Source organism: Girardinichthys multiradiatus, chromosome X (genome assembly GCF_021462225.1).
Source record: "Girardinichthys multiradiatus isolate DD_20200921_A chromosome X, DD_fGirMul_XY1, whole genome shotgun sequence".
NCBI lineage: Eukaryota > Metazoa > Chordata > Actinopteri > Cyprinodontiformes > Goodeidae > Girardinichthys > Girardinichthys multiradiatus.
The window spans coordinates 11144694-11163285 of record NC_061817.1 but is presented as its reverse complement, the minus strand read 5'-3'; the positions used below and the strand labels follow the sequence as shown (position 1 = coordinate 11163285).

Here is an 18592-nt window from a genome sequence, read left to right as displayed (position 1 = left end):
GTGGAGATTCATTCACCTCGGTATGCTGGATTCTTGAAACAGGAAGTGAAACTGACAATCTGCCCTACTTTCTAAATTTATTTCTCTGATACTCATCTGAGCTGAAAAAAAAATCAACAAGACAGTGATGTTACAGCAAAAGTAACATAACTCGTACTGACACAGCCCTTGATCCACAAATACATTTTATTCAGAACAGGAGTTTATTAAAGCCACATACCTACTTCAAAGATATTAGTCGATGTTCCACAAAACCCTCTTAATTTCCTCATATTTAGACCCACATAACAGGCATTTTTCAACCCGCCAGCGTACATGGCAAGATAAGAAGCAGTGTTACAGCAACCTTATCTTCTTGTGAAAGGTATTTTGTGTTTCTGCGAGGCTTGAGGATCAATTAAAATCTTCAAGAAACAGGTCAGGGCATCATCAAAGATAAGGCTGCAACTCTTCAGTTTGTCATCCAGTACTCGTACATGAAGCTGTTAATTGGACAAGTAAATGGGCTGTGATCTTGAGGGTAGAGCTTTCAGGATTCCTGCAGGGAGACTTCCATGAATATTAAGCAGCTTGCAAGTTTGCATTTTAAGCTGAATCAGCTGAGGTGAAGACTCCTCTGACAATTTCACACCTTGGCTGATAATAAAGTGTTAGTGCTATTTTGAGGAGAAGGGTAAAAAAAGTATCCTGTTTTATCTTAAAGCATGTGTACAAGATCTGATGCTAATCTCAAACATTTAAAATGTTATTTCTTCCCCCATATGCGAAAATAAAATCTTTAACATCTTGTCACCTCTTCCACTAATGTTCCCTACTGTTTCTTGTGCTTCTCTTGTACCTTGTACCCAGGTGTGTATGCCTTCGGCTTGTTCACCACTGCCATTTTTGCCAATGCCGGCCAGGTGGTGACAGGAAACCAGACGCCTCATTTCCTATCTGCCTGCCGACCAAACTACACAGCGTTAGGCTGCCAGTCAACCATGCAGTATATCACAGAGCTCCGCGCCTGCACTGGCAACCCGCTGATTGTCATGTCTGCGCGTAAATCCTTCCCATCGAAGGATGCAGCGCTCAGCGTGTATTCTGCTGTGTACACTGTGGTAGGTCGGAGCATGCTGCTCAGTAACACTTCTTAGTTATTTTTTCCCCCTACTCAGTTTATAAGGTATGCCTTTATTATGAAAAAGCAACATTTCCTTAAAATCTGTTAATAGATTAAAGATTAGATACTGGAAGATGCAATGTTTGTTACCTGCCATGTGCTGTTATAAAATCATGTTTATGCCTGTATGTCCCTCCTGTTTGTTTTGCCTTCCTGTGCTTTCCCTTTTCAATGGGTCTCTGCAGATGTATGTGACGTTGGTGTTTAAAACGAAGGGAACACGGCTCACCAAACCCACCATCAGCCTCACTCTGCTGTGCCTGGCCATGCTGGTGGGAGTGGTAAGGGTCGCAGAGTACCGCAACCACTGGGCCGATGTGCTGGCCGGATTCTTCACTGGTGGAGCCATCTCTGTGTTCTTGGTGAGAATAAAAGTATACAGTTATTCATGCCACTTTCTCAGAATTTCTCATTGTATATTCACAAACATGTTTCTTAAAATGTTTTCAACATTGGTTTTAATTTTGTTGGAATTTTCTGTGATAGACCAACACAACAATATAGTAAGTAATTTTTTACTTAACTTAAACTGACCAAGGAGAGCAGCCAAGAGTGCAATGGTAACTCTAGAAGAACTATATTTTCCAGCGCAATGATCATCTTTTGCTGAAGGTACCTTTTAAGGTGGGCTTTGTCATAAATTTATTTTCAAATAAGCCACCAACCTGCCCTTTCGTTTGTAGAGGCGAACGTACTCTAGGTGTCTTTTTGGTAATTTACCCTTGACGCTTGCTGGTCAAACATTTCGGTTTATAAAAGCCTTTAGGAACTGCTCTGAAAACCTAACACTGAAATCATTCAGTCTTAAATCACAAACTCACTCTTTATCATATAAACACAACACCTGTGATTTCACATGCTAAAAAATGTTTTCATCAGGGGCCTATTGTGAATGGTTTTCATATTTCAAAAGAGCCTTTTAATATAACTGCTCAAAGATGCTTGACTTCGAGGCTGCAGCTCAGTTGTATTTTTGAGTTATTTCCTGTTTTTTTTTTCCCCTCTCACTCTCCAGGTGACCTGTGTCATTAACAACTTCCAACAGTTTCAGCCAGGCCCACCTCCACTGCGCCCCCAACGTCCTGAATCGATGCTGGGCATGCCCATGGTGACACTGCCTTGTGTGGAAAGTCCACTCGAAAAGTTAAGTGGCCCTCAGGTAAGGGTGGGTCTAAAGCACAACTGTGCCCACCAGATGGGTGAGATAAATATCCCTTGTCTCTTAATTAAAACTGTTGTCTTCCTTCTTCCTGACCTCTTACAAAATGAGCATGCATGCAGCCCCTGGACCCAGCTAAAACACCCAAGTGAATCCCTTAAATCTTTGCACACTTAAGCTGCAAGCTGAAAAGGCGTAACAGAGATATCCTTCATGAGAATTAAGGTTAGAGAATATTAGTCAACAATCAGTATCATGAAGACAAAGGAACACGCCAGACCAGTAGCATAGCTTGAGAACTATTCTCAGTGTCTAACATGGCCGTGGCAGCATTATGCTGTGGGGATGAGATGTAGAAGGTTCACCTTCTAACAACAATACTTAACACATGGCCAAAGCTAGAAAAGAATGGTTTAGATTAACGTAGATTATCTGTTAGAATGTCTCAATCCAAGTCTAGACCAAACGTTCCTTAGTGTGCGGCAAGCCCTGTAAATTGTTGTTCACATATGCTCTTCAAAAAATCTGACTGAGCTGAAGTTACTTTGTAAAGAACATGGGGCAAAACGTTGAGTTGAGTCTCTAGATGTGCAAAGCTGGTAAAGACGTACCCTGAAAGAAAACACAAAGAACCAAAAGGCATAAAAAACTTTTCAGATTTTAATTTGTGAAACTTTTGAAACCATGTTTTATTTTCCTTACACATAAAATTCCAATTAAAAGTAATTAAAAGTTGGTGGTTACACTGTGCTAAACTGTAAAAACGTTTAAGAGACAGAACGTTTTTTGTAATTCTTTGTATGCTTTCTGTAAAATAAGGCAGGTGTTGCAACATATCGTAAACTCCGTCCTTTCCCAGGTACTCTTCAGCATGAGTCAGAGGTTTGTCTAAAAAACTTTGGGTATATTTGTATGTAAATGAAAGAGGTTGCCCTTTCAATCCTAAAAGGGAGTAACAGCAGTAGACCTGATTGCTAAAGTTTTATCCTCTCCTAAAAAGTGCTGCATGTCTTAAAGGGATTCTGACATGGGTGCTGTCGGAGTGGTTGCGTAAATGTCTTTCGTCCTCTGTGGTCTGTCTTCGTCACTAACCCTCACCTGACTGCTTCTTTTCCTCTGTCTCCCACTTTGTCTTTCTCCTTTTAATCTATCACTCCCCTCCAGCGTCCTGCACTCTCTGGCTCCTCACCCTTCAACGCCTACATCCAGCCATTCTAACCAAACCTGAACCCTTTCCTCACTGACATCCCTCAGTATCCCTTATTTCTGTTTGTACATCCACTCTCCCTCCATTGCCCAAAAAAATCACTTCATTTGGCACATTGCACTGGATTATTCTTCTCTCCGACCGCCTTCTCTCCCCTTCACCTTCTTCTTCCTGCCCCCCCACACCCCTACCTCTCTCTCCTTCTCACTCCTCTCTCTACCCCTGCAGACTCTGCGGGAATCTCCGTTTACAGAGATCACATGACCATCAGCCCTATCGGTTTCCCGGCACTCCCGATGTCCTCGCACCATCTCGCTCCATTTCCAGCCAAGTCTAGACCAGCCGGAGCAGCACTCACCACATTGTGCGGCCCATGGGGCGGGTCGGAACTCAACGCTGCACCGCTCCTATTCCACGCAGGTCTAGGTCCTGTAGACATCACCCTGTAGACCTCCTTAACTGCCGGGGAACCGATAGGCAAACGTTTTAGACTTTATTTTCTTACAATACAGTGAGCAATCAACTGAGAGTCACCTAGTTCTCATCAGTAATAAATTTTTATGTTATTTTGTATTAAATCAGTCACAATTAATTTTTGCTGCCGTGGGAAAACAACAAACTGTGACTCCAGAGATTTTCCACGTTTTTTTCTACCAATAAGTTTACACATGTGAAAAAGAGACAGGATCTGACAACCAGAAGTGGCTGTGAACTCCCAAGATGTTCTCAGAGGAGTGCCACCAGGAGTTTGCCACTTTGGACCAAAGACACTCGCTGCAGGAAATGTGTCAAACTGAGATGCACCCATTAAAAACACCTTTTAACCGAGCCATGCACACAAACGCATTCATACACATGCTCTTTCTTTCTTCTTCCTGCTTATCCTATCCAACACACTGCTGACGTTTGGGTAGCCCACTCTGCACTGCATGAGGTCCACTCTGAGCAAAGCAAACATTTAATGTCTCAGCAGAAGCAACAGACAAAAGCAGACAGGAGAAAGATGCTGACACTTTCACTAGGGTTTTTTCACTCTGAGATGGATGCAGTTTTGCCAAATGCAAATATGTTAGAAATAAAGGCAAGGTTCTGACTGCAGCCAAATAAATGGTTTCACATTCAGGAGCTAGTATTTTTATTTTTTATTTTTTTTTATTATTGTTCATGCATACCAACTGTATGAGATTCCATGTTTTGGTTGTTGTTCTACTGGATTTGAAACATTGTTGTCCCAGGAAAAGGAGTTACCTCTTTTCTACCAACTGCCCTTGTCATGTAACTATTCTGATTTAAAGACTTCATCCTCACTGATTTGTATATAAAGCATAGATGCGATAAGCGCTACATATGGTGAGACACTTTTGCTGGATTTGATTTGCACAATCTCTTCACTCCAGCGTTAGCCCCTTCACCCACACTTCATCTCCATTTAGCTCCCCTCCTAGATACCGTGCCATCATTGTGCTGTAAAATGTTTCCCCCTGCTGGATGGCCCATGCATAAATACACACACGAAGACAGACAACACTTGTTTTTACGAATCAAATGTACATCGATGTACACGGTCATACTACTTAAACCTTTTTACTTTTATCGCATTACAACCTGAAACTTAATTATATTTAATTAGGATTGTTTGTGATAGGCCAACACACAGTAGTGCGTAACTCCATAAGTGGAAGGAAAATCATCATCATTTTCTACGAATAAAATGGGAAAACTGCATTTGTAGCCCCCTCAATCTGACACTGATAAATACAATTCGGTATGACCAGTTTAATGCCAAAATAACAGTGAATACAGTAAATTCAGCCTACTTGCTTTATTTAACAGATCTTTTAAGGTAATCAATTCAAAACTGGAAAGAGTGTGGCTACAACTGCAAACCTACTAAGACATAGCCATCCACCAGGCCAGGCAAGGAGAGCATTAATCTGAGAAACAGCCAAGAAGCCCATGGTAGCTCTGGCGGAGCGGCAGAGGTCTATAGCTCAGTTGGGAGAATTTGTCAACTTGAGAGCTGTTATACTGCACATTATCTCTTTTTGGAAGATTAGCTAGAAGAAATGAATTATTGAAGAAAGCCATAGGCCATGTAGGGAAAACTGCATACATGTAGAAGAAGGTGCTCTGGGCAGATGAGACCAAAATGTATCTTTCTGGCCCATATGCAAAACGTACCATGCATATCCCTCATTCACACATTAACACATCATTCCGTCTGTGAATCCAGGTGATGGTAGCATCATGTTGTGGTCATGGTTTTTGCAAAGGACTTGATATTTGGGAATAATTTAGATCAAAGCATATTCAAGTGTAAAAATGGCATGGTGATATTTTAAAGCTGGTAGACCATACTGCAGAAGACCTGTGGCATCAACTGCAGTGAAGTATGATTTATTGAAAGTATTGACATAGGGGTGCTGAATACAAATGCAATCCCCACTTTTAAGATTTTGTACTCGTACTCGTCGTCTTCCACTTTTATGCAGGAATCGGTCGCGGGGGCAGCAGACTCAGCAGAGACGCCAAGACGTCCCTCTCCCCAGACACCTCCTCCAGCTCCTCCTGGGGGAGCCCAAGGCGTTCCCAGGCCAGCCGAGAGACATAGTCCCTCCAGCATCTCCTGGGCCGTCCCCTGGGCCTCCTCCCAGTGGGACGTGCCTAGAACACCTCCCGAAGAAGACATCCAGGAGGCATCCGATATAGATGCCCGAGCCAGTTGAGTAGGCTCAGGCACCGGGAGGGGCTCGGAGTAGAGCAGTGGTTCCACTCCAAGCCCATCTCAAAGGGAGTGCCCGGCCACCCTACAGAGGAAGCTCATTTCAGCCGCTTGTATCCGGGATCTCGTTCTTTCGGTCATGACCCAAAGTTCATGGCCATAGGTGAGGGTAGGAACGTAGACCGACCGGTAAATCGAGAGCTTCGCTTTTTGGCTCAGCTCTCTCTTCACCACAACGGACCGGCATAGCGCCCCCGTTACTGCGGCAGCCGCACTGATCCGTCTGTCAGTCTCCTGCTCCATTCTTCCCTCACTCGTGAACAAGACCCCGAGATACTTCAACTCCTCCACTTAAGGCAGGAACTCTCCTCCAACATGAAGAGGACAAGCCACCCTTTTCCGGTCGAGAACCATAGCCTCGGACTTGGAGGAGCTGATCTTCATCCCAGCCGCTTCACACTCAGCTGCGAACTGCCCCAGCGGATGCTGTAGACCTTGGCTAGATGTGGCCAGCAGGACCGCATCATCTGCAAAAAGAAGAGACGAAATCCACTGGTCCCCAAACCAGACCTCCTCCGGCCCTTGGCTGTGCCTAGAAATCCTGTCCATACAAGTTATGAACAGGACCGATGACAAAGGGCAGCCCTGCCGGAGTCCAACATGCACCGGGAACAGGTCCGACTTAGTGCCGCCAATGCAGACCAAACTCCTGCTCCGCTTGTACAGAGACCGCATGGCCCCTGATAAAGGGCCCCTGATTCCATACTCCTGGAGCACCCCCCACAGGGCACCACGAGGGACACAGTTGAATGCCTTCTCCAGGTCCACAAAACACATGTGGGCAAACTTCCATGAACCCTCGAGTACCCTGTAGAGGGTATAGAGCTGGTCCAGTGTTCCACGGCCGGGACGAAAACCACACTGCTCCTCCTGAAGCTGAGATTCGACTATCGGCCGGACTCCTCTCCAATACCCTGGCGTAGGCCTTACCAGGGAGGCTGAGGAGTGTGATCCCCCTGTATTTGGAACACACCCTCCGAACCCCCTTCTTATGTAGGGGGACCACCACCCCAGTCTGCTAGTCCAGAGGCACTGTCCCCAACCGCCACGCAATGTTGAAGAGGTGTGTCAACCATGACAGCCCCACAACATCCAGAGACTTGAGGTACTCAGGGTGGATCTCATCCACCCCCGAAGCCTTGCCACCGCGGAGCTTTTTAACCACCTCTGTGACTTCAGCCTGGGTGAAGAAAGAGTCCAACCCCGAGTCCCCAGCCTCTGTTTCCACCAGGGAATGCGTGATGGCAGGAATGAGGAGATCCTCGAAGTACTCCTTCCACTGCACGATAATGTCCCCAGTCAAGGTCAGCAGCCTCCCATCCCCACTGTTGACAGTGTTGGCGATGCACTGCTTCCCTCTCCTGAGGCGCCGGACAGTTTGCCAGAATTGCTTCGAGGCCAACAGGTAGTCCTTCTCCATGGCCTCACCGAACTCCTGAGGCCCGGGTTTTTGCCTCTGCCACAGCCTGGGCCGCGGCACGCTTGGCCTCACTGTACCCGTCAGATGCGTCAGGAGTCCCACAAGCCAACCACAGCCGATAGAACTCCTTCTTCAGCTTGACAGCGTTCCTTACTACCGGTGTCCACCACCGGATGCGGGGATTGCCGCAGCGACTGGCACCGCAGACCTTACGGCCGCAGATTTAAGATTTTTATTTGAAAAATGTTAAAAACCAAGTGTAATTTTCCTTTCACTTCACGATTATGCTCTACTTAGTTTTTGTGTATGACATAAAATCCCAATAACATACATTGAGGTTTGAGGTTGTAACTTTGATAACATTGATAAAAAATACGCAAAGGTTCAAGGGGTATGAATACTTTTGCAAGCCACTGTATTTTAAAGCACACAAATGTACAACTAAATGCAGCAACCTTAGGTGTTACAATTCCTTTGTTCCTTTATCTCCATGTCACAACCCTGTATCTTTGTATGATACTGTAAATAGACATTTTGTACAAATTTTTTACAAATTTCACTTAATATTGAAACTTGGCAAAATCGTATAACTTTTATGTTGATGCAGGACATGGAGTCTAATGTTGCCGAATTTCTTGAATCAACACCAAACAAGTTGAGAAATACTTAAAATCTCTGTATCTAGCTGTAGCCAACCAATGGAAGAGTCTCCTGTCAGTTTCTGTGTGATCATACTGTTATACAGTCCTGGGACAACCTAAGTACGCCTTTTTTCACAAGTGGAAAACATTTAAGAAAATTAAAAACTTCTGACAGTGGATGTAGCTGCCATTTGTGTATTCCCCTACAAAATGTAGACCCATGCATGAACTATGACATTTCCAAACAGCGGCCTATGTGTCCAAATTCAGCCTGCTATATGACCCTTGAGGAAGAAAACAGAGAAACTTTCCTGTACCTTGTATGGCCTTCCTGTTTCCTTTGCTCTTGCTTGCCACTGACATGTGGACGTGTCATAAAGAATACAGTTTCTTGAACTTTTTCTGGCCTTACATTTGAACACCTCAGTGGTACTAAAGATAGGTAAATTTAAGGCTTCATACCTCAGTAACAAGGTCTGCACTGAAGAGAGTTGTTGTTAGCATGACCTAGTAACACTTTTATTTGTTTCATTGATTGAAAATAGATCAGATTCTGGGGTTTTTGAACCAAGGGTCAAGACCGATCAAGCAGAAATTTACCTGATTTTGGTCACCAGCCTATTTCTATGTCCATCTTATGTAACAAGTCATTTATGTGACATTTAGAAGTTCAAACGATGTATAGTAGAAGACCAGCACCTGAGGTGTCTCTTGATGCACAAGCAGCATCAGGACCTGCAAAAGAATCTGTGTGACTCCCGGGTTAGTAGTGAAAAGCATGAAGATATAGTCAAGACTGACTATCTGTGGTGAAAACCAAACACAGCATATGAGCACAACTAACTGTCAAGCACATTAATTAAAGGGTGATTACTTGGGCTTGTTTTGCAGCTGCAGGACCTGGGAACATTGCAGTGATTGAATGGACCACAAAGTCCTCTGTATGACAAAATATATTCTGGTCAAATGTGAAGACTGATGAAGTCCAAAAACACATAGATCGAGTTTTTCCTGCCTAAGGTGGTTTCACAAGCGAGTGAATCATGGGGTGTTCTTAGTTTTATCCAATGAAGGAAACTTTGTTTTTTTTAGGTTCCTATCAACTGTTTACTTTAACTGGACTTTAAGTTCTCCTTGATGAAAACTAATTTAACACATGTTCATATTTCATCCCTTCAACTTTTCCATAGGTGTCAAGCTGTGAACCATGAAGGGCCAACTTCACACATGTAAAACTGTTCTTCATTAAGCTGCAGCTTTAGGATTTGCTCTGTCAGAAACTAAATGTGCATTATTTTTGGAAACGTTTGCCAGATGATGGTATTCAGAATGCTCGTTGAAGCTTGAGTTCATAAGACACAAACAATTTCTAATTCAGTTTTCTCCCTTTTCAGTTTTTGATGCAAGTATTTCAATGGATAAGACAAACTTTCCAGACTCTGTCACTCTTCTCATATTGACCTGTCTGTCTGAGCTGAAATGAAAAAATAATCCTTTAAGTCCAGGTGTGAAGTTTGGTCAGATGTACCACATTTTGCTCCATAATATTTGTTTTCTAATTTATCCTGTGCCATGCCCCGCTGAAGCAGAAATGCCTTAAAATAATCTTCACGGAGACGTGTAATAGCCTTTTAGATGGTTATGTTCTGACGTTCTAGTTCCACATGTAAGCTGCTCTTATGTGCAGCATCTCAGTAGATCTTCAGATGCACTCAGTCCCTATTAGTGTTCACTGTGTGAGCACTGCGTCAGCACCACTAAAGAGGTTCAAACAAATGAACCCCAGAAGTCAAACGCCCCGCGTGAAGATGCAGATTTTTCTTTTATTCAGCTGTGAGCTGCGCAGCTTTGCTTCCCTGTAAATTCTTTGCCAAACTTGTTAGAAATCAAAGAACAAACATGCAGAGGATGACTGATATGTGAACAAAAAGCGCCCGTCTACTTAAGATCTGCAGCTCTGAGGGACGACCATGTTTCCTTTGATCCTGTTGCTGCGAACCCTCTGTTTTGTAATGATTTGTGTGAAGAGAACAATAAATGGATATTGCAATAAGAAACACCTCCTGAGCCAGTGTGCAGAGTTTGTTTTGTGATTCATGGACTTGGCTGTCTGTCTCTCCACACAGGTCTTCGGTATGGTGTGGATCATTATATCTGCATTCACTGCCTTATAATGAGGAGAGACACCAATGTTGCTGAAAACGTATTTGCTCTGTTACGGATTTCTTCTCGTTTTCCTTTATTGTCACATTTAAATGTTTTTGATCAGTGGTTTAAAAACCTTCAGAGAGAGATTCATGACTATTGGTTGAGTAGTCAATGAAACAGGGATATGCTGTTAGCAGAAACTTCATCAACAGCTAGTATAATACTTCTATCTGCTTGAAGGATGTTTTTTTTTAATTTCTTCAAACACTTAGAAAAAAAAAGCTTTTTAAACAACATGAAGTAGGCTAAATGATCTGAAAAAGCAGCACATGATGATCCATTGTAAAGAAATTCAAGATCAGATGAAAAATTAAGCTTTTTATATCTATAACTTTGGAAAGGTTAGAACGCCAATAATTTGTAATGCTTTGGGACTCCAGCAATCCACAGTGAGACCCATTATCCATAGATGGAGGAAACAGTAGTAAACTTTGTCATAAGGGGCTGGTCTACAGAAATTGCTCCAACATCAAAAATTACTCCACATCAACAGCTCACAAGAAGGTCACAAAAGATCTAAAGCACTGCAGGCCTCACTTGTGTCAGTTAAGGTCAGAGTTCATGATTTAACAGGAAGAAAAAGACTGGGCAACAATGGCACCATGGGAGGGTTCCAAGGTGAAAATGTTTGCAGTGTAAAAAAGATCTAAAGACCCATCTCACTTTTCCCATTACTAATCAAGACGTTATAGAAAATATTCTGCACTGAAGGGAAAAAGTGGAACTTTTTGAAAGCTAAAAAGTTATTTTAATGCAGCAGTCATAGTGTTTCAGCATGACTTGCCGTAGCTGATGGAACCATACAGTCTGGTCTCTAACAGTTCATTCTGTGGGAGAATGTCCCATGATACATTGTGATGCAATGAGATGCTGTGGTATTAACTCAAACAGAGGCGTCATGCTAAAAAAACATTCCAATTTAGCTTAATTAAAACAAATCTCCAAATAAGAATGGAACCATTGGTAGTTATTCCCAATGCTTGATGACAGCTGCTGATGGTAAGGCAACCAGTTATCAGGTTTAGGGAGAAATTACTTTCACAGGTTACTTCACACAGGAGGATTAGGATAGGGTTTTTCCCTTCATAACTGGAATCATGGTTTGAAGACTGTGTTTTGCATTTACTCAGTTTGTATTCGTGTGATATTAAAATTTTTTTGATGATCGGAAACATTTAAGTGTGAAATAAAAGCAAAAGTGGAGAAACTCACAGTGCTGTGAGTCTTTCACAGCACTGTAATACCATGAAAGGAACATGCCTTCTGCTTTACTTAAAACTCTGAATGGAACTGACTCTTCAGTCATTTAGATGGATTAGCAGTCATTTGGATAATTGGGTCAAAGTAAGTGCACCAGATATATATATATATATACCCTGCCTCTCGCCCATAGACTGCTGGAGATAGGCACCAGCTCCCCCGCGACCCACTATGGAATAAGCGGTAGAAAATGAATGACTGACTGACTACATATATATATATATACAGGTCCTTCTCAAAAAATTAGCATATTGTGATAAAGTTAATTATTTTCTATAATGTAATGATGAAAATTTAACATTCATATATTTTAGATTCATTGCACACTAACTGAAATATTCCAGGTCTTTTATTGTCTTAATACGGATGATTTTGGCATACAGCTCATGAAAACCCAAAATTCCTATCTCACAAAATTAGCATATTTCATCCGACCAATAAAAGAAAAGTGTTTTTAATACAAAAAACGTCAACCTTCAAATAATCATGTACAGTTATGCACTCAATACTTGGTCGAGAATCCTTTGGCAGAAATGACTGCTTCAATGTGGCGTGGCATGGAGGCAATCAGCCTGTGGCACTGCTGAGGTCTTATGGAGGCCCAGGATGCTTCGATAGCGGCCTTTAGCTCATCCAGAGTGTTGGGTCTTGAGTCTCTCAACGTTCTCTTCACAATATCCCACAGATTCTCTATGGGGTTCAGGTCAGGAGAGTTGGCAGGCCAATTGAGCACAGTGATACCATGGTCAGTAAACCATTTACCAGTGGTTTTGGCACTGTGAGCAGGTGCCAGGTCGTGCTGAAAAACGAAATCTTCATCTCCATAAAGCTTTTCAGCAGATGGAAGCATGAAGTGCTCCAAAATCTCCTGATAGCTAGCTGCATTGACCCTGCCCTTGATAAAACACAATGGACCAACACCAGCAGCTGACACGGCACCCCAGACCATCACTGACTCTGGGTACTTGACACTGGACTTCTGGCATTTTGGCATTTCCTTCTCCCCAGTCTTCCTCCAGACTCTGGCACATTGATTTCCGAATGACATGCAGAATTTGCTTTCATTCGAAAAAAGTACTTTGGACCACTGAGCAACAGTCCAGTGCTGCTTCTCTGTAGCCCAGGTCTGGGGAATGCAGCACCTGTAGCCCATTTCCTGCACACGCCTGTGCACGGTGGCTCTGGATGTTTCTACTCCAGACTCAGTCCACTGCTTCCGCAGGTCCCCCAAGGTCTGGAATCGGCCCTTCTCCACAATCTTCCTCAGGGTCCGGTCACCTCTTCTCGTTGTGCAGCGTTTTCTGCCACACTTTTTCCTTCCCACAGACTTCCCACTGAGGTGCCTTGATACAGCACTCTGGGAACAGCCTATTCGTTCAGAAATTTCTTTCTGTGTCTTACCCTCTTGCTTGAGGGTGTCAATAGTGGCCTTCTGGACAGCAGTCAGGTCGGCAGTCTTACCCATGATTGGGGTTTTGAGTGATAAACCAGGCTGGGAGTTTTAAAGGCCTCAGGAATCTTTTGCAGGTGTTTAGAGTTAACTCGTTGATTCAGATGATTAGGTTCATAGCTCGTTTAGAGACCCTTTTAATAATATGCTAATTTTGTGAGATAGGAATTTTGGGTTTTCATGAGCTGTGTGCCAAAATCATCCGTATTAAGACAATAAAAGACCTGAAATATTTCAGTTAGTGTGCAATGAATCTAAAATATATGAATGTTAAATTTTCATCATGACATTATGGAAAATAATGAACTTTATCACAATATGCTAATTTTTTGAGAAGGACCTGTACATGGGTTGGACAATGAAACTGAAACACCAGTCATTTTAGTGTGGGAGGTTTCATGGCTAAATTGGACCAGCCTGGTAGCCAATCTTCATTGATTGCACATTGCACCAGTAAGAGCAGAGTGTGAAGGTTCAATTAGCAGGGTAAGAGCACAGTTTTGCTCAAAATATTGAAATGCACACAACATTATGGGTGACATACCAGAGTTCAAAAGAGGACAAATTGTTGGTGCACGTCTTGCTGGCGCATCTGTTACCAAGACAGCAAGTCTTTGTAATGTATCAAGAGCCACGGTATCCAGGGTAATGTCAGCATACCACTAAGAAGGATGAACCACATCCAACAGGATTAACTGTGGACCCAAGAGGAAGCTGTCTGAAAGGGATGTTCGGGTGCTAACCCGGATTGTATCCAAAAAACATAAAACCACGGCTGCCCAAATCACGGCAGAATTAAATGTGCACCTCAACTCCACCAGAACTGTCCGTCAGGAGCTCCACAGGGTCAATATACACGGTCGGGCTGCTATAGCCAAACCTGTGGTCACTCATGCCAATGCCAAACGTCGGTTTCAATGGTACAAGGAGCACAAATCTTGGGCTGTGGACAATGTGAAACATGTATTGTTCTCTGATGAGTCCACCTTTACTGTTTTCCCCACATCCAGGAGAGTTATGGTGTGGAGATGCCCCAAAGAAGCGTACCACCCAGACTGTTGCATGCCCAGAGTGAAGCATGGGGGTGGATCAGTGATGGTTTGGGCTGCCATATCATGGCATTCCCTTGGCCCAATACTTGTGCTAGATGGGCGCGTCACTGCCAAGGACTACCGAACCATTCTTGAGGACCATGTGCATCCAATGGTTCAAACATTGTGTCCTGAAGGGGGTGCCGTGTATCAGGATGACAATGCACCAATACACACAGCAAGACTGGTGAAAAATTGGTTTGATGAACATGAAAGTGAAGTTGAACATCTCCATGGCCTGCACAGTCACCAGATCTAAATATTATTGAGCCACTTTGGGGTGTTTTGGAGGAGCGAGTCAGGAAACGTTTTCCTCCACCAGTATCACATAGTGACCTGGCCACTATCCTGCAAGAAGAATGGCTTAAAATCCCTCTGACCACTGTGCAGGACTTGTATATGTCATTCCCAAGACGAATTGATGCTGTATTGGCCGCAAAAGGAGGCCCTACACCATACCTATAAATTATTGTGGACTAAAACCAGGTATTTCAGTTTCATTGTCCAACCCCTGTATGTATATATATATATATATATATATTTATATATAATTAGAATCAGAAAAGCTTTATTGCCAAGTACGTTTTTAGACATACAAGGAATTTGTTTTGGCGTAGTCGGTGCAATACAATACAAATTAAACAGTATAAACATATCTACAATATAATATAAATATATGTTATATATACATATATATATATATCTGTTAATAGCACAGATTCTTAAGTTTGACAATGAATTCTTGAGGGTTATGGTCTAAAATATGCTTTTCTATCTGTTCTCTCAAGCTCTTAGCTGTATAAATCATCCTATAAAACTGAACCGTGAGATATGAACTGTATCCGGGTAAGGAAAATCTAAAAGGGATCAACTTTCAAGTTCTTAGCTGTAATTCTTAGTATGTATAAAGAAACCAGTCCTTTTGTATATAACAGTGAATCTTTCATCATCAGGTATAAAATGCTTCTTCCATCTACTCTTCTTTAACAGACCTGACACAAAATAAAGATGTATTAGATTCTAATATACTGGCAATACTTGTACATCTTTACCAGCTTTAATTCTCATCTCCATCTGGTCACCACGGTGCATTCCTGTTAGGATGAATTAACACAGTTCACTGTGACGCCTTATAATGCATTTGCAGGAGGAATCCACAAGATGTCGTTGCACATCATGTACACCTCCATGCATGATGATGGAGTAGGCAGAGGCATTTTCCAGCATCTCTTTGTACGTTATCAAGCTGAGACATGAAGGGAAAGAAACAATTAGACAGTGGCTGATGAGATCTGCACCTGTGTATGCTAATTAGTAAGAAGAAGATTCCTCCTCTTAATGCCACAGATTAGTGGCTTAAAAACCTGCTCCATGCCTGATTTGCACAGCAAGTACCTTTTTGACAGATTTTAGAAATTCATGTCCATGAAACGACAAAGATATATGAAATTGCTTACAGTACAGCTTTCTAATTGCAGCCAGCTCACTTCTCCAACATTCATGTGTGATGCACCTGCAGTCCCTGAAAAAAACTCTTTCTGATTGAATTTGAACAAGAAGCAAACATTCCAGTCAGAGCAGTTCAAAAGATGACACCGTTTTCTGGCTGAAATCCCACCTGCAACATCTTTCTACGCTTTGCTTTTTTAAACAAAATCTGTGTCCCACTAGTGTGGGCACCACTACCCCCTTTGTGAGATCCTGGGGATTTTAATACTACCTTCTTCCTCGTCTCTGCATTCCAGTCGAATCTGTATGTGGGATTTCCGTATGCTTTATTGTCAAACACAAAGCTCTTAGATGTTTAAGGGTAAATATGATAAGTTTGACCATCACACTGAACTTTATAACTAATACATTCAATTAATTTTATTGGGATTTTGTGAGGCAAGACAACAGAGTGGTGCATAATTGTGAAGTGGAAAGGAAATGATACATGCATCACAAACAAAACATTTGGACTGTTTCTCCTGGTTTTTCCAAATTGATTTTGCTTCCAAGCATTTTTCCTGTACAATTGTTTTCAACTAATTTTAGAAATAAAAATTGGACAAATGTGAATTTGTAATTAGCATACTTTTACTCTAATGTCCCTTAATAGGATCCAGTGAATCCAGTATAACCCCAAACGAATGAAGTTGGGGCGTTGTGTAAAACATAAATAAAAAAAAGCAATGCAATGATTTGCATATGCTGTTAAACCTATATGCAGTTGAATCCACTACAAAGACAAGATATTTAGTGTTCAAACTGATCAACTTTGTTTTTTGGCAAATATTCACTCGTGGAATTTGATACTTGCAACATGTTCCAACAAAGCTGTGACAGGAACATTTACTATTGTGTTACATCACCTTTCCTTTTAACACTCAATAAGTGTTTGGGAACTGAGGACACTTATTGTTGAAGCTTTGTAGGTGTAGCTCTTTCCCATTCTTGCTTGATGAACAACTTCAGTTGCTGTGGCTTGGCATCGTCTTGCTGAAATAAGCAGAGACGTTCCTGACAAAGAAATCGCTTGGATGGCAGCAGATGTTGCTCCAAAACCTGTATGTACCTTTTAGCATTAATGGTGCCTTCACTTCGCATGGCAGAGTTTTAACTTGCACTTGTAGATGTAGAGATGAACTTTGTTAACTGACAATGGTTTTCTGAAGGGTTCCTGAGTCCATGTGGTAATATCTGTTACAGAATGATGTTGGCTTTTAATGCAGAGCCTCCTGAGGGGTCGAAGGTCACAAGCATTGCCCGGCCATGCACGCAGAGATTTCTCCAGATTCTCTGAATCTTTTGATGATATTATGGACTGTAGATGATAAAATCCCTAAATTCCTTGCAATTGTATGATGAGAAACATGTTCTTGAACTGTTGGACTATTTGCTCACACAATTGTTCACAAAGTGGTGAACCTTGCCCCAGCCAACCATCTGGATGTAAGGGAATTAAAGGAAATGTTAGTCGGAGGAACAACTGTTCGGCTGTGGACCCGAAACATCATGCTTAATGTGCTATCAATACTGAAGCACTATTTGATGTGCAGATCGATTTTTATAATGTAAGAACTGATTCTAAAACATGTTATGTGGTAAGATAAAACTTAAATAAAATAACTAAATAAATACAAGAAAATGTTTGACCACATCCCCACTGTGAAGCGCCACAGTGGAAGCATCATGCAGTGGGGATGCTTTTATTTAGCTGGGTTAAGGAAGCTGGTCATAGTTGATGGGAAGAATGATAAAACTAAATACAGGACAATTTTTGTCCAAACCTAAATCCAGTTGAGAATCTGTAGCAAGATTTATTGCTCTTCATAACATCTGACTGAGCTTGAGTTACTTTACAAAGGAGAACATTTACTCTCTAGATGTACAAAGCTGGCCAAGACTTATCGCAAAAGACTTGCAGCTTTTAATGCAGCAAAATGTGGATCTGACCTTTGATTGACAAAAACTTAAACGGCACACTTTTGAGGTTTTTATTTGTAAATATTTTGAAAACCAGGGGCTTGCACAGGTTGTCTTGGAACAACAAGGTCCTAGGCTCAGATCCTGGCCTGGGATCTTTCTGCATGGAGTTTGCACATTTTCCCCCTGAATTGTGACACAATTGTTTGGGTTCTCTCCGAGTACTCCGGCTTCCTCCCAAGGTCCACAAACATGACTGTTAGTTAATTAGTCTCTAAATTGCTCTTAGGTTTGTGTGTGTGCGTGTGTTCCTGTTTTGGCATGACAGTGAGAAGCAATTTTCCGATATCACCATTAAATTAAGGACCATTTCTACCAAAGTGAGGACATTTTGCTGGTCCTCACGACCTATTTTGCTAACGGTTAGGTTTAGGACTAAGGTGTGAATTGAGTTTAGGTTAAGGTTAGGGTTAGACATGCACTGGTAATGGTTAGGTTTAGGGTTGTTGTCAGGGTTAGGGCATAGAAATGGTTGAAAATCAATGGAAGTCATTGGCAGTCAACACATGGTCCTCAATACATATAGCAAAACAAGAGTGTGTGTGTGTGTGTGTGTGTATGTGTGTGTGTGTGTGTGTGTGTGTGTGTGTGTGTGTGTGTGTGTGTGTGTGTGTGTGTGTGTGTGTGCGTATGTGTGTGTTTGTGTGTTCCTGTTTTGGCATCGCAGTGAGAACCATTTTTCCGATTTCACCATCAAATTGAGGACCGTTTGTACCAAAGTGAGGACATTTTGCTGGTCCTCAC

General features: G+C 42.3%; 1 protein-coding gene across 6 annotated transcripts in view; it reads left to right on the top strand.

The window, feature by feature from the left end:
* The window catches only part of LOC124863567 (phospholipid phosphatase-related protein type 5-like), an 83993-nt gene extending 73555 nt beyond the window's left edge, over nt 1-10438 (top strand). For 2 of the 6 annotated variants that reach the window (XM_047357995.1, XM_047357997.1), the window contains 4 exons: nt 850-1100; nt 1348-1524; nt 2178-2305; nt 3757-4650. In XM_047357995.1, coding sequence (XP_047213951.1) covers nt 850-1100; nt 1348-1524; nt 2178-2305; nt 3757-3865 — 665 coding nt within the window. In that variant the 3' untranslated portion in view covers nt 3866-4650. Of the gene's footprint in view, nt 1-849; nt 1101-1347; nt 1525-2177; nt 2322-3485; nt 4651-9561 lie in introns of those variants that run through there. The other 4 variants (XM_047357999.1, XM_047358000.1, XM_047357998.1 and 1 more) reach the window with 4 other exon arrangements.
* The last annotated feature ends 8154 nt before the right edge of the window (nt 10439-18592 follow it).